The sequence below is a fragment of the Peromyscus eremicus genome, unplaced genomic scaffold (genome assembly GCF_949786415.1).
Source record: "Peromyscus eremicus unplaced genomic scaffold, PerEre_H2_v1 PerEre#2#unplaced_46, whole genome shotgun sequence".
Lineage (NCBI taxonomy): Eukaryota > Metazoa > Chordata > Mammalia > Rodentia > Cricetidae > Peromyscus > Peromyscus eremicus.
The window spans coordinates 1,644,334-1,661,286 of record NW_026734297.1 but is presented as its reverse complement, the minus strand read 5'-3'; the positions used below and the strand labels follow the sequence as shown (position 1 = coordinate 1,661,286).

General features: G+C 43.9%; 1 protein-coding gene across 2 annotated transcripts in view; it reads right to left on the bottom strand.

Annotated features, from left to right (window-relative positions):
* Window positions 1–2,635: 2,635 nt before the first annotated feature.
* Window positions 2,636–16,953, bottom strand: part of LOC131901197 (uncharacterized) — a 62,954-nt gene continuing 48,636 nt past the window's right edge. Inside the window, exon 4 of one of the 2 annotated variants that reach the window (XM_059252428.1) lies at window positions 2,636–2,898. In XM_059252428.1, the coding sequence (XP_059108411.1) occupies window positions 2,706–2,898 (193 nt within the window). In that variant the 3' untranslated portion in view covers window positions 2,636–2,705. The remainder of the gene's footprint in view (window positions 2,899–16,953) is intronic. The other variant, XM_059252427.1, reaches the window with a different exon arrangement.

Genomic DNA, 16,953 nt, shown 5'->3' with positions numbered 1-16,953 from the left:
ATCAGGACGAATTTTAACTCAGTGTGAAGAAGTTTGGAATAAAAGCAGTTTCTGAGTGCTGCAGACATAACATGGAGTGGGTGCTTTAGAGTATGGTGAGTCTAAGGGGTGCACTGAGACAGCCTCTCCTCACACCTCAGCATAGCTGTGGGACTTCTGCTGGGCTGAGATGCAGCCACAAGCACCTCTGCAGTGCAGAATTTCTCAGGGAATAAAGTCCAGGCCAAGCTCCAAGGACAAGGTTAGTTGAACCAAGGTTAGGCAAAGGTGAAAGGAAAATGTCGGCAGGTGATGAAGAGAAGAACAAAACAGGATGCAGGGAAGTCATCAGTGGTCAGCCACCATTCACCCAGAGCAGAGGACACACACCCTCAGGAAGCCTTTCCTGCCTCTCAGTAGCCTCTTTCTCATATTCATGTACCCCATTACTTTGTTTTTCTTCAAAGGATTTCTTTGCAGATAAATAATTCTGCCTCTACAAAGACCTGAAAAAATTTTACCTTGCATCAATTTTTTGTCTTTTGTTGTAGTTAGCTATGTGGACATGCCGAATGATGAGCAGCTCCATCAGTACTTTGACTGATGCAAGGTGGTACTAACCAGGTTAAGCACAGTACTTTCACGTTGAAGTCTGTCTCCATCATTCTTAAAGATGTGCCATTGTTCCATGAGTGAGTGAACATACACATAGAGGCTCAAACACATATTCCTATACCCCATAGAAACACATAAAGACAACACACAGACACACACACACACACACACACACACACACACACACACACACACACACCTTTCTTGAACCCAGAAGAGCAAGGGAGGAGTCTAGAATGTTACAGACCCTTTTCTACTACAGGGAGAGGTAGTGTACCCTCCCTGTTGTCTACAAGACTCAGACTCATCCAGGCTCTTCTGCCCTGGCCTGAAATTATTTCCCCACATAGGGAAGTTTTTATCACCAGACTCACTGATTGTACAGAAAAGTAACAACCTCTGCACAACTGAGTTTGACCACACAAGACCAAGTGCCCATGGAAGATGGCTGGACAGGAAGCCTTCCGACAGATGCAAGTTGACCCATCATAGACTCCTCACTAAACCTACCCAGACTCCTCCACAGAAGACAGTGATAGACCAGAGAATGGAAGTCACCCATTTTCATTACCCAATAACTTTTGACCAGATTACAGTGCATATTATATGAAAACAGTCTCAAGGAAGTCACTAGGAGGCTACTTAGGTCACCTACAGCACTTTTCTGAAATGCGCACTCTATACAACTATGAGGAGGAATCTGTCCTAAGACACAGTCATATACTTGATAGAGTGAGCATCAAAATATCAGGTTCCATATTGTGTAGCCAGTAAGACAAACTACAAATATCCTGGGATGTTACCTCTATGCTGTGAAAGAAAAGTCTATGTTGATTTTTCAAATAGATCCATTGTTTGATTTTTGCTATTTTTTACAAAATGCATTAATTTCAAAGTAATAAAAATGTATAAAAATTAAGATAAACCTACAAGTCAGTTCTTTTTCTGATCAAATGAATCATTTAGCAATGAGATGAGACAGAAAAAGACATGAAGCTCTACTGTGAGGAGACAGGAGATCCAAAGATCTGTGGCTATCCAGCTTAGCCAGAAGAGAAAATTTCAGGTTCAGTGAGAGACCCAGGCTAAAGGGAATAAGAGGGAAAGCAACAAAGGTCACTTGATGTAGCCTTCCAACAAACTCACTAATGTGTGCACCCTCAAGCATGCATACAACACACACACACACACACACACACACACACACACACACACACACACACGACACACCTCAAATCATAAGTGAACAGAACACAATGAGGAGGATGTCAACTGATTGAGGATGACATTACCAGTTGAATTTAGACTCCTCACACTAGCTATTTCAAGTGAGACCCACAGTTCTGCTTTCCATCATTTTGAGACTAAACATGCCTGGGGAAGCATGCTGTGCTTCTGCAGGCTATGTTGATGCAGTTGGAGAAATAATTCTCTTAAAATCTCAAATCTGCCACCCTGACGCCCACCTGTCATAAGCCCTTGCCACATCCCTGGTCATCCAGTGAGCTTCTGAGTGTAAGATCCAGGATGGGAGAACTGGCCAATGCTAGTCACAGGAAACAGTATTGACAAACTGCTACTTAAGTTTCTGTAAGTGTGAACCAAGATGTTAACCAAGTAAAGAGAACACCATGGCAGTCTGGGAACAAGAGAGTAAAATGTCATATGACACCCAAAAAGATGTCCACAAGACACAGTCATTTGGCTTTTGTAGGGGACGTTCCTCCTTCCACACTGTTTCTGCCTCTGATCTCATATGACCTGTGCAAAGCAAATGAGACCCAGACCCTTGACCTCACTCACTCAGATCTCTGTGCTACTCCCTGAGTAGCTCCCATCATAGCACCTCTCCTTCCGTACTAAGGTATCAGTGAGTGAAATGTGATTTACCCATCTCCATCAATGGACTGCAGCTTCTACCAGAGCAGTAGTGTTTGCTTGCCAGTCATGCAATGCCTTCCAAGAGAGTAACTCCCCAGAAAGACTTGTGAATGATCACAAAAATGAACAATTAGATGGGATGGGTCAGGTGGATAAGTGAGTAGATGGTTACATGGGTGTGTGTATATGTGTGTGTATGGTTAGACAAGTAGGGGCTTGGCCCTGCTGCTTCAACCTACCTGCTGCTGCTTTGTCCAGAGATCATAGATCATCCCATGGGCCTTCTCACAGAGCCTCCTTGCCTCCTCACAGGACTCTTGTAGTAAAATCTGCTCCCCCTGCTGCTTTAAGTTGTCCTCTTTCAACATGCTCACTTTTTCCATTAGCTGAGTCCATTCACTCAGGAGCTGACTGTAGAGAGTGCTGAAATATGACCAAAAATGATGAGCTCCACCTCCATCTGCCACTCCTGCCTTCTAATACCATCATTCCAGCAAGGTCCCATGTCCCCATCCCCAGATCCCTGGGATGAACGCACATTAGCCATGCCAGCATGACTCAGGTGCAGACTAAAGCCAGGGAATAGCCAAATTACAGAAAGATTCAAACTACTTCTGAATACCCTGACAGCAAAAGGGATCCATGTAACTCTGAAAACTGGATCTCCTACCTCTCCAGCACACACCCTGGTGCTTACCTGTTCACAGTATTGAGAAAACATGAGCAGGTAGAGGGAAACCATGCTCTGAGGGGGGACAGAAGACCCGATGTAAATACATTTCATGTTTCCCATGGAAACCAGCTCTGTAAGCTCCTGCCAGAGCCACAGAAAACATTAATGGTGAAAACCATGTTTTCTCTCTAGAAGCTCCAGAAGGTGACAGGAAAATGTTGGGAGGGGCTCTCAGACTCTTCACTCTTAGGAGAACTCAGTTTCAGAGGCACAAGTCCAAGAGCTATCAGACAGGCTGCTTGCTAAGAGGTAAACAGGCTAAAACTACAGCCCAACTTTGTTCAAAGGTGAAGAAGGGGAGAAGCTGCTGTGGAATGTCTTTCTGTATGCTGTGAATATGTATTGCTCCCATTGGTTAATAAATAAGCTGCTTTGGCCTGTGGCAAAGCAGGATGGAACCAGGCAGAAAAATCCAGGAGAGTCAGAGAAGAAAGTCAGATGTGGAGGAGATGCCAGCTGCCACCCAAGGAGAAACATGCCAGCAGCCTGGCCATGCAGCAGCCATGTGGCAAAATATAGATTAATAGAAATGGTTTAATTTAAGATGATAGAGCTAGCTAGCAGGAAACTTAAGCCACTGGCCATACAGTTTGTAAGTACTATAAGCCTCTATGTGTGTCTTTGGGACCATTTGGCTTCAGGAGGTGAGTGGGACAGATTTCTTCTGACAGCTGGGTCAGGCAGGACTGGAGAAACTTCAGATTGCCAGAAGCAGTCCCTACCAATTTTTGGAGTCCCATCTAAGTTAGACACTCACCAGTAGGAGTTGGTCTGCTCACTCAGCCTCTTGCACTTGTACGAGGCCTCACAGATCTCCTTGGGGAATTACTTTACATCTGACATCTTCTTATGCTGTGTTTTCAGCATCTCAAGCTCAGATTTCAGCCTGTAGTAGGGCATGGCCCCAGGAGCAAAGAACCCCATGAACACAGGCCTCAGGGACCACATGAATTAAGGTTCTGTTTTGTACTACCCTAGCCCACTGGATGTCAAACCCTGAATTCTATACTGGACCTCCTCATGTGCATTAGACTTGCCTCATTGCCCCAGGGCCAGGAAAGGCTGGGTGTCAATAGGGAAGGAGACAGGGCTACATGAGCTCCCTCAGTACACCTAGAGGGGCAGACTAGCTGACTGAGAGGGTCTGAGGAGTCTGTGCCACAGATTGGGGTCTATCTGAAATCTGCAATGACATTCCCACTGTCTTGAGAACAGAGATTCTTTCTCCTTACAAGGATACCCAGAACTCATAATCAGTATTTCTATGGAGGAGGCACTACATGAGGATGGCTTTATAAACACCCAAGGGGATTCCAATGAGGGAACAGGATGAGCACAAAGGCTGAGAGCAGTGATGTTCAATGTGGGGCTCCCTGGCCTCAGCACGTACATCACCTGAAATCTTTGAGACATGTGAATATTCAGGCCTACTATCAATTTCTGACTCTCAGGATCTGGAAGGACACACACACACACACACACACACACACACACACACACACACAAACACACACACACTGTAAGTGAGCCTCTCAGAGACAGTACAGAACACACTCAGACACACAATCCTCAGCACAAGGAGATTTATTAACCCAGCAGGGCAAGCATAGTTTGGGAGCCTGTCTCTTGATCAGGCGAAGGCAAACAGCAAGCAGCAGGCTTTTTTAACAGTGGGGTTTTAAGTAGAAAAGGTTAAGTCTGTGCTGGGTAAATTGTTGAGCTCTGAAGGGACAGGTTAGCCAGTGTAACCAAGTAATGAATTTCGATTGTTGGACTTTGGTGTTTAGCTTCAAGAATGAGTCAGAGTCCACAAAAGGAAATTGACTTTGTGGACTAAATTTGGAATGTAATCTAATGGTCTATCAAGGTAGAGGGAAGTGAAAAGGGCAAAACCTGCCACTGCCATGTTTGCAACGTTTGGGCCCCTTAGAGAGCAGTTCACAAACATAATTCCACACACAGTTAGGATGTCAGAGAAATGCAGGTAGGGGGCATTGTCTCAGTAAAAGGAACAAGACTAGAGAGGAGCAAGGATGAAATCCAGGCCTTCCAGACACACAGATGGACCGAGTAGGACCACAAGGCCTTTCAGGCTGTTCCCAGAGCAAAAAACAAAAATAAATACTCAAATATAAACACTCAACCCAGAGCACCAAGCATCTCCTAAAAGCCAATGTCTGACAAGGCCTCTTGAAATGCATGTTGTGATCTTACACCCTACTGCCCCTCTGTAGATTGTGATTCAGGCCACAAGCTCTGGTTTTCATTTGGAGGAATCAGAACAGCCTTTGTCCTATCTCACTCCTACAGGCTTCAGTTCTGCCTCTCAGATGCACTCAGGACACAGTAGGGCCAATACAGTCACCAGAGAACAAGGCATGATGAATACCTGTTGTTCAACTCATTGTTGTTATAAAGGGCCAGGAATTCAAGCAGTTCAATCCTCTCATTGGTCATCATCTGTATCTGAAGGGTCAGTTTATCCACCTGGTTCAGCTGTTGCTCCTGCTCAGTGAGGAAGAAGGGTGTGGATGATGCCTTCCTAGTAGTCCCTGTAGGTACATAAACACAAGTGAATTTGTCCAGATGAATGGCATAGGGCCAAGAGAGATCATGTGGAGTCCCAAGAGGAGTCCCGAGGAAGAGGAAATGCATGGGACCCAGCGAAGCCCCAAAATTCAGAGCAGCTATCTTTAAACTGGGGACCATAAGCCATGTGTCTGTCTCCAATCTCTGAGGATAGATATATGCCTCAGGCCCTACCTCAGCCCCACTGTCCCTGAAAGGCATAAGCAAGGCCAATCATGTTGGTTTGGAACGGTCAGCGAATACCTGATGTGATGCAAGGAAGTCCTGGACTGCCTGGTGCTTTGCATCTCCCAGCTCGATAAACTGTGTGCAGGACTAAAAGCAACTGAATGTCTCAGACCTGGGTACATGGATGGAAAGTTTCGCTCTCTGGTATTTATATCAGATATCCATGAAACCTACAGAAATCCACTGAGAATAAAGTGTAGCAACATGCTACCCTGATACCTCATTAGTGGTTCTGTGCCTCCTTTGGCATTCTTTGACAATCAGAATGAACTGAAAAAGGTCCTAGCACAGCAGCTACATCCTTGACCATTCCTGGCCCTCTGCCAACTACCCATCAGAAACCTCCACTTTGGATCTGCTCTTTAGGAACCCAGATAAGCAGCATAGGCCCATGGCTTCAGATGATCACAGCTACTGAACCCCGTTACTTGAAGGTCTAGTTCTGGCCTCAACTCCTCCCTAAAAAACCAGAGATCTCTCTTCCAGTCAGTATGCTCAGTCTTGCCAACATGTTGATTGGTGAACCCTATACGCACTTAATGAATGCCTCAAGGGCAGTTGGCATTGCCAAAACACTGGTGATTTCACAAAAGATGCCAAGGGCTCTCCAGGATACAACAGAATTTCCAGAGAAGGGACTGTTAGGGTCACTGCCAACAGCCTCCACCTATCTTATAACAAACTCTTCCCCAATTCACCAAAATCCAAGCTGCCCTTTCCAGGAGCCTTCCCTGAGACACAGGGGAAGGCCTTCAGCACCTCCTCCTTCCAATCCAGAGATCTCTCTGATTCATTAGAATCTAGTTCATTCTAATTCAATAGTTCATCATGTATGGAGGGTAAGACTCATTTTCCAAACTGTGCCCAGGAATGGCTCTTCTCATCCTGATGATCTCTAACTAACAAGATGAGAAATAAAGGATGCTAAGAAATTAGCTCAGTATAATTGGGGAAGGAAGATCAGTTCCACGAGGTGAATAAGCACATCAGAGAAGATCCATGGGGCAGTTACAATGTATGAGGATAGCGGAGGATTATGTGGGTCCTGTCAGAATAACGATAAGTAAAATAGGTAAAGATGAAACTTTTTCCAAAAGCTTCAAAGAATACATTCCATCCATCATGATGTTAGCAAAGTTGTTATCAACCATTGAAAGTGTGACTGAAAATACCTATGAACTGGGCATCCACAGGTGAGCCCTCTGACAACAAGAACAAAAACTTACAGGAAGAGTGATGTCCCAGTCCTGCACTCAAGGTAGAGGAAAGATAACTGGCTAGTGAGAGGCAGAAACTCAGAAACCTTAGGGATCGCTGACATGCAGCAATACTTGGTGGCTCCTGCCCTGCTAGTGGGTTGTTAAATGTGAGAACCTGTAGCTCTGGCCAGGGGACTTTACTCTCCTTGTTATTAGTGACACACACCAAGAGATAATCCAGTGTGAGTGAAGTGCAGGGCTGGTACTGAAACCTCTTTAGTGCCTCTGTGCTTCCTTCCCACTCAGAGTGAAAGCAGAGGGCCCTCAACAGAACAGCTGCAGCCTTGACCATCCCTGGCTCTCTGCCAAACTAACCTTGAAAAATCCTCAACTTTGTTCTGCTCTTGAAGAACTCAGAGGACTAGGATAGGCCCATGACTTCTCAGAAACTCTCACCCCCTTAGCCCCACTCCTAGAAGGATCACCTGAAGCCTTCCTCCTTCAGGAAGCTCCCCATCCCTTTCCCAGGACTCACTGCGCTTTCCCCAGAACCATTTATTTCTTGATGTGTGACATGGAGACTGAAGGCCATCTTCCTTCTGCCTCCCTTTGGTCTCCCTGTGCTCGCCATCCTGTCTCCCAAGAATCCTGTTCAGTCTAGTCAGCATGTATGTAGATGGAACACGAGACACTGCACAAATGCCCCAATGACAGTTGGTGTTGCCACAACACTGGTGACATCACATAGAATACCAGGGGACAGCTCCAGTCTGGAGAGCGAGGGGATAAATTTCTTTACAATCAAATCTCTGCCTCACTGTCAGTCTCAGGAGTCAGATCTATCCCAGAGGAGCTTCACAAGAGTAAATCAGTCATTTGGAGGAACTTTCTCAATATAATCTGAGATCTGCTGTGATAAAAGAGAAGCGTCAGCCACCTCTCACCTTTTTAGTCTTGCACAGAATCACTCTGCACCAGAGACATGTGGCCCCTGATGCAGTCTCCATCCACTCCACCTTGTCATGAGGTTCCTCCCATCATTGCTTATCAGGACTGTCATGAGGGATTCCTCATCCTACCTACACCACCAGGAGGGTCTATTCTATTCTGCATTTTATTAGACGGGCTTAATAGGTTTTGTCAACCTAGAAGAGATCTAGCAAATCTGTTCCAATCTGACAGTCAGTGAGACTGCGGCAGGATCCTGAACCTATGAGAGCCCTAAATGGATGTGTGGCAGCCTAAGACAATTAGCATACCTGTCCCTACAGGTTCCAAGAAACTTCAGTCTTTGCTTGGGAGTGAACCAATCGAACTAAAACAGCACACATGGCTGGGAGGACCAAGGTCAATTGCAGGGACTATGGAGATGGCTCATCCATTAAGAGCATTTATTGCTACCTCAGAAGACCCACAGGACACCTAACAAACCTTTTTAACTTAAATTCCAGGTGGACTCTGCCCTCACCTGGCCCCTGTGGGAATTGCATGTACATGGTGGCAAAACACCAGAAGTATAAAGAAAAGCACCACAAAATATCCCAACATGCATTAAAGGAATTATCTCTGCTGTTCGGATATCACTCATGTTATATTTCAAGAAAACCAGAGGCAGAATGCTTTTCATTTCTTTATTTCTTTTATACAATTTTAATGAATATTCTTATTTCCAGAAATGCCTGGATCAATACACTTGTGTTTCCCTTTAATTTGGTGTACATTATGATTTCATGAGCATGTGTGTATAGTGTACCACATTTTACTGGTAGCTAAATATATGACTTCAAGCATACAATACATCTAGTTTTTCTCTATTATGTAGTGGGTATATATGGAGTAGGCTATGCCATCCACATCCAGGTGCAATCCTTCTGTGTATCCCTGAGGCTCATGAATGGAAAATCCTTGTGCAGCCTGAGCTTCCTGGAACTTACTGAGATAAGTACAAGCCTGTGAGTTCTGGGTTTACAGGAGTGTGAAACCTCATCTGACTAAAGAAGAGTCTTAGAGTGAACAGTTTGAAATTTATTTTATTCAGAAAATACATTCATTTTACTCAATGGGGGCTTTCAAAACAGCATCATTATATACAGTGTATAGCCTTAGCAAACTATTAAAACAATGACAAGATAAAAGCAATAACAAAAATTAACACAACCTTAAATGAAAATGAAGAAAACCAAAAACCAAAGCATAAATATCCCAAGATATAAAACAAAAAAAATTGAGGAAATTACAACTTTCTTTGGAATTTCATTATGGAAGAGCAAAAGCGGTGAGGAACTGGCTTATTCTCTGTAGAGAATTATCTTCAGCAACACTTGCCCATGACATGGCGTCAGCATCAGCACTGCGTTAGAGAGGATCTTATGCTTTTGGTGTGGTCTGTCTGGATGGCAATGTGACATTAACACAGTCTTTCTTGTCAGATTTCCCATCACATATGGACTCAGGGTTTTTAGTAATTTATTTTGTGTTCTCTGTATCTTAGACTTATTTCTGACACAAACTTTTCTCTGGGGATAGTGAGCCAACAGATGTGGATCAGATTATGGCTGGATCCCCTGATGGTAGGTTGATATTTGCATCACTAGTGAGTTCAAAGCTGAAAAGAGGTGGCATTTTCTGAGGAGGCCTTGAACCTGGAGTGTAGAATGTCATGCCTTCAAGGTGTCTTGGCTGCTTCTTGCCTTCTCATTCTTCTTAACAAGTGCTGTTATGGAAAATCATTAGAAAAATATGATTCAGAAACAGTTTTGCTGTGCCACTGGTAAGAAAATCAGGGCCTATTCATCCCTAGTAAACAAAAGTTAAGGAAGTAAACACACCCCATGAACACCCTGCTGTTGGAGATGGGGCTCAATGGTGGATTACTTGCCTGGGACATAGTGTTTCTGCTTCAGCAGCTCCATGTGCAGGAGGCTATTATCCTGGACTGTAGTCCGCTCCGTTCCTGCTGGAGGTTTTCAAACCTAAGGGAAGAAGGCAGCAAGAGCAGAAGTCCATGGGGGCGGTGGGGACCTGCCATGTCAGCTTTTGAGCCCCAACTAGATCTACTAAGCTAGACAATCAAGCAGTACCTTTCAGATGAGTTAATTCCCTGCTTTCCCAAGGGAAAAGGGTCAGAGAGGTCCTGGGCAAGATTTTTTTCTCAAATTTTAAAAACTGCTAGAAGTTGAACTGGAAAATACACACCGTGCTGGATTAGAAAAAACAGCATATTTCTCCAACAGTCCAAAGACATCATTTTGGAGAAATATAAGTATGAGAAGGTCTGAGGCACAGGTCAGGATAGATGCAGCTGGCCTTGATTAGATACCAGGTGAATGTGAACTTCCTGGAAAACTCTATGCCTGCCTTCTAGTGGAGCCTATACAGCAATGCAGAATAGCCTTTGATTATTCCTAAAGCTCAGACCCCTGCATGGGATTAAATTGTCAACTCCTACTCTGTTTATGACCAGTGTAAATCTTGTCATGAGAAACTGATAAACAGTGCAGAGAGCCTGCAATCAGCAGTAGGCTGCTGTGTGCTATCTACCAAAGGGTAGAAACATCTCTGAAGTGATGTTCCTGATGAAAAATAAAGTTGCAAGAGGATGCACTTCCCTTCATGATTGATGATCCCCTCTAGGTTTCTGGATACCATGGAAATATTTGTGAAGAGATCTAAATTAAGAGATGAGATACTCAGAGCATACTAGAGGTCTCAAAATGGAAGAAGGGGACACAATCCACATAAGACAAAGGAGAAAGCATATTGTTTCCAGGACATAAGTTCCTGTTGACTGAGCCAGTAACGACACTCTGAGGTGTTCTTTCCCTGGCTGTGGCTGGAAATTTTGCCAATGGAACAGAAACTCAAAGAGGACAGAGATCCAGGTACAGTGAACCCACTTGGATCCACCTGCTTCTGGAAGCCTAGGCTCCTACCTCATCTGGTACACAGTGAAGTGATGCTGCAACTTTACTGCCAAGTCCCATTGCCAGGTGAGCAGCTCCTTCTGCTTCAGCAGGGACTGAAGATTTTCCTCATGTCTTTGATGTTCCTGCTCATTAGAAGATTGTGTTTTTAGGAGAGGGTTTCCTGCACCCATGAACATACAGAAGCATGAAGACACACACACACACACACACACACACACACACACACACACACACACACGAGAACACATATATGTACATGGATGCATACATACAAGCACACTACATTGCATCCTTTTTTAGTTTCCTAGATAACACTAATGTAATAGGACATCACCTGGGATACTATGGAGAAGAAAGTGACCTTTCATTGACCCACAGACTCTCTACTCATATTCCAGCCCAGAGGCAGGAAAACACAGGAAACTCTGAGCACAGGGATGTGGAGAAGATGGTGTTCTTTTACTCTGTTTTGATAATTTTCATTTTATTTTTAATTTATATGTGCAGGTGTTTTGCCTGCCTGTGTGTCAGATTAGCACATGGGAGAAAAACTCAGTGGACAGATAAGTCAATGTAGTGCTTGCCTTATAAACCTGTACACCGACAGGTGAACCCCAGGGTTCCTTGACCAGTAATCTAAGCTCTCCTAGCAAGTTCCAAAGACTGTACATTGAAGGCTTAGTTCCCCAGCAAAGGACCACTGGATGGCAGTGGACCAGCCCCTTGCTCTCACTCAATGCTTCTCAGTGTCTCCAAGGGCGGCAGCTTCCTCCTAAAAAAGCTCTCTAAACCACAGGTTGCCTCAATTTAGGCCCAAAGGAATGAACTCAGAAAACAAAACAAAACAAGAATGTCTAAAGTCAGAAGTCTATATTAACCTTTTCTCCAAGTAATATGATTATGTCAGGAATTTCTTTGAGTAATAGAAGGTTGATTAACTCACATCCAAAGGATTGCATGTATTATTCCATGCTTCACAATATTCCATGGACCACATTGTATGTTTTTCCTAATGAAGGATGGGCATCTGAATAGTTTCTAGCTGGAGGTGTTCTGATGAGTCCTGCTGTAACCCTGTTGACCCTATTCTCTGAGGACACCTACTTTACATTCTGGAATCAATGGATCACTGGAGTCTGCATTCAACATTCTGAATAATTATATATAGCTTCTCACAGGGCTGCACCATCTTACACTACTAGCAATGTCTGAGAGTTCTCATTTCTCTCAACCCTCCATCAGGCCGATTTTAACTCAGTATGAAGAAGTTTGGGATAAAAGCAGGTTCTGAGTGCTGCAGACACAACATGGAGTGGGTGCTTTAGAGTATGAGGAGCCTAAGGGGTGCACTGAGACAGCCTCTCCTCACACCTCAGCATAGCTGTGGGACTTCTGCTGGGCTGAGATGCAGCCACAAGCACCTCTGCAGTGCAGAATTTCTTAGAGAATAAAGTCCAGGCCAAGCTCCATGGTCAAGATTAGCTGAACCAAGGTTAGGCAAAGGTGAAAGGAAAATGTCAGCAGACGATGAGGAGAAGAACAAAACAGGATGCAGGGAAGTCATCAGTGGTCAGCCACCATTCACCCAGAGCAGAGAAGGACACAAACCCTCAGGCACCTTTCATGCCTCTCAGTAACCTCTTTCTCACCTTCATGTACCCTATTACTTTGTTTTCTCCAGAGGATTTCTTTGCAGATAAATAATTCTGCCTCTACAAAGACCTGAAAAAAATTTTAGCTTGCATCAATTTTGTGGCCTTTTGTTGTTGTTAACTGTGTGGACATGCAGAATGATGGGCAGCTCCATCTGTTCTTTGAGTGATGAAAAGTGGTACTAACCAGGTTAGGCACAGTACTTTCTCATTAAGTCTCTCTCCATCATTGTTAAAGATGTTCCATTGTTCCATGAGTGAGTGAACATACACATAGAGGCTCAAACACATATTCTCATACCCCATAGAAACACATAAGACAACACATAGGCACACAAACACACACACACACACACACACACACACACACACACACACACACACGCACACACGCACGCACACACCTTTCTTGAACCCAGAAGGGCAAGGGAGAATACTGGAATCTTGCAACACCTTTTGTACTACAGGGAGAGGGAGTGTGTCCTCCCTGTTGTCTACAAGCCTCTTAGACTCAGCCAGGCTTTTCTGCCCTGGCCTGAGCTTGTTTCCCCTCCTAGGGAAGTTTTTATCGCCAGACTCACTGATTGTACAAATAAATAACAACCTCTACACAACTGAGTTTGACCACACAAGACCAAGTGCCCATGGAAGATGGCTGGACAGGAAGCCTCCTGATAGATCCAAGTTGACCCATCATAGACTCCTCCCAAAACCTACCCAGACTCCTCCACAGAAGGCAGTGATAGACCAGAGAATGGAAGTCACCCATTGTCATTACCCAACAACTTTTGACCAGATTATAGTGCATGTTATATTAAAACAGCCCAGGTCACACAGTAGGAGGGTACCTATGTCACCCACAGCACTTTCCTGAACTACAGCACTCTATAAAACTATGAGAAGGAATCTTTCCTAAGAACACAGCCATATACATGTTAGAGTGAGCATCAAAATGTCAGGTTCCATGTGTGAAGCTAGTAAGACAACCCAGACATTTCCTGGGAAGTTACTTCTATGCCGTGAAAGAAGAGAAGTCTACTTATTAATTTTAAAATAGATCCATTGTTTGGCTTTTGTAGGGGACGGTCCTCCTTCCATACTGTTTCTGTCTCTGATCTCATATGACCTATGCAAAGCAAGTGAGACCCAGACCCTTGACCTCACTCACTCAGATCTCTGTGCTACTCCCTATGTGGCTCCCATCATAGCACTGCTCTTTCCATACTAGCATATCAGTGAGTGAAATGTGATTTACCCGTCTCCCTCTATGGACTGCAGCTTCTAGCAGAGCAGTAGGGTTTCCTTGGCAGTCATGCAATGCCTTCCAAGAGGCTAACTCCCCAGAAAGATTTGTGAATGATCACAGAAATGAACAATTAGATGGGATGGGTCAAGTGGATAAGTGAGTAGAGGGTTACATGGGTTTGTATATATGTATGTGTATGGTTAGACAGGTGGGCAACTTGGCCCTCCTGCTTCAACCTACCTGCTTCTGCTTTGTCCAGAGGTCATAGGTCTTTCCATAGGCCTCCACATTGAGCATCCTCGCCTCGTCACAGGATTCTTGTAGTAAAATATGCTCCCCCTGCAGCTTTCTGTTGTTCTTTTTCAACGTGCTCACTTTTTCCTTTAGCTGAGTCCATTCACTCAGGAGCTGAGTGTAGAGGGTGCTGAAATATCACCAAAGATGATGAGTTCCACCTGCTTCTGCACTCCTGATTCTAATACCATTATTCCTGCAAGGCCCCACATCCCCATCCCCATGACCCTGGGCAGGAACCCACATTAGCCATGCCAGCATCACTCAGGTGCAGGCCAAAGCCAGAGAATAGCCAAATTCCAGATAGATTCAAACTGCTTCTGAATACCCTGACAGCAAAAGGGATCCATGTACCTATGAAAACTGGATCCTCCACCTCCCCCACACACACACTCTGGTGTTTAACTGTTCACAGTATTGGGGAAACATGAGCAGGTAGAGGGAAACCATGCTCTAAGGCGGACAGAGGACCCAATGGGAATACATTCCATCCACGCTTCCCATAGAAACCAACTCTGTAAGCTCCTGCCAGAGCCACAGAAAACATTCATGGTGAAAACCATGTTTTCTCTCTAGAAGCTCCAGACTTTGACAGGAAAATGTTGGGAGGGGCTCTCAGACTCTTCACTCTTAGGATAACTCAGTTTAGGAGGCACAAGTCCATGAGCTATGAGGCAGGCTGCTTGCTAAGAGGTCAGACTAGAACCACAGCCCACCTTTGTTCAAAGGTGAAGAAGGGGAGAAGCTGCTGTGGGATGTCTTCTGTATGCTGTGAATATTTGTTTCTCGCATTGGTTAATAAATAAGCTGCTTTGGCCTATGGCAAGGCAGGATGGAACCAGGCAGAAAAATCCAGGAGAGACAGAGAAGGAAGTCAGAGGTGGAGGAGATACCAGCTGCCACCCAAGGAGCAACATGCCAGCAGCGTGGCCATGCAGCAGCCATGTGGCAAACATAGATTAACAGAAATGGGTTAATTTAAGATGATAGAGCTTTTATGCCAGTACCAAGCTGTTTTTATTACTGTAGCTCTATAGTACAGCTTGAAGTCAGGGATCGTGATGCCTCCAGAGGTTGTTTTATTGTACAGGATTCTTTTGGCTATCCTGGGTTTTTTGTTTTTCCATATGAAGTTGAGTATTATTCTTTCCAGGTCTGTGAAGAATTGTGTTGGTATTTTCATGGGGATTGCATTGAATCTGTAGATTGCTTTTGGTAAGATTGCCATTTTTACTATGTTAGTTCTGCTTATCCATGAGCATGGGAGATCTTTCCATTTTCTGACATCTTCTTCAATTTCTTTTTTCAGGGACTTAAAGTTCTTGTCATATAGGTCCTTCACTTGCTTGGTTAGTGTTACCCCAAGGTATTTTATGTCATTTGTGGCTATAGTAAAGGGTGATGTATCTCTGATTTCCTTCTCCGCTTTTTTGTCCATTGTATATAGGAGGGCTACTGATTTTTTTTAGTTGATCTTGTATCCTGCTATGTTGCTGAAGGTTATAAGTTGTATCAGTTCCTTGGTGGAATCTTTGGGGTTGCTCAAGTATACTATCATGTCATCTGCAAATAGGGAAAGCTTGACTTCTTCCTTTTCAATTTGTATCCCCTTAATCTATTATGTTGTCTTATTGCTCTGGCTAGAACTTCAAGTACTATATTGAATAAGTATGGGGAGAGCGGACAGCCTTGCCTCGTTCCTGATTTTAGTGGAATTGCTTTGAGTTTCTCTCCATTTAATTTGATGTTGGCTGTTGGCTTGCTGTAAATTGCCTTTATTATGTTTAGGTATGTTCCCTGTATTCCTGATCGCTCCAAGACCTTTATCATGAAGGGGTGTTGGATTTTGTCAAATGCCTTTTCAGCATCTAGTGAGATGATCATGTGGTTTTTTTCTTTGAGTTTGTTTATATGGTGTATCACATTGACAGACTTTCGTATGTTGAACCATCCTTGCATCCCTGGAATGAATCCTACTTGATCATGGTGGATAATTGTTTTGATGTGTTCTTGGAGTCTGTTTGCCAGTATTTTATTGAGTATTTTTGCATCAATGTTCATGAGGGAGATCGGTCTGTAGTTCTCTTTCTTTGTTGTATCCTTGTTTGGTTTGGGAATCAGGGTAATTGTAGCCTCATAGAAGGAGTTTGGTAATGTTCCTTCTGTTTCTATTGTATGGAACAATTTAGAGAGTATTGGTATTAACTCTTCTTTGAAGATCTGGAAGAATTCTGCACTGAAACCATCTGGTCCTGGGCTTTTTTTGGTTGGGAGACTTTTAATGACTGTTTCTATTTTGTTAGGGGTTATTGGACTATTTAAATAGTTTATCTGGTCTTGATTTAATTTAGGTATGTGGTAACTATCCATAAAATTATCCATTTCATTTAGGTTTTCCAGTTTTGTGGAATAGAGGTTTTTGAAGTATGACCTGATGATTCTCTGGATTTCCTCAATGTCTGTTGTTATGTCCCCCTTTTAGTTTCTGATTTTGTTGATTTGGATGCTCTCTCTCTCTGTCTTTTGGTTAGTTCGGATAAGGGCTTGTCTATCTTGTTGATTTTCTCAAAGAACCAACTCTTTGTTTCATTAATTTTTTGTATTGTTCTCT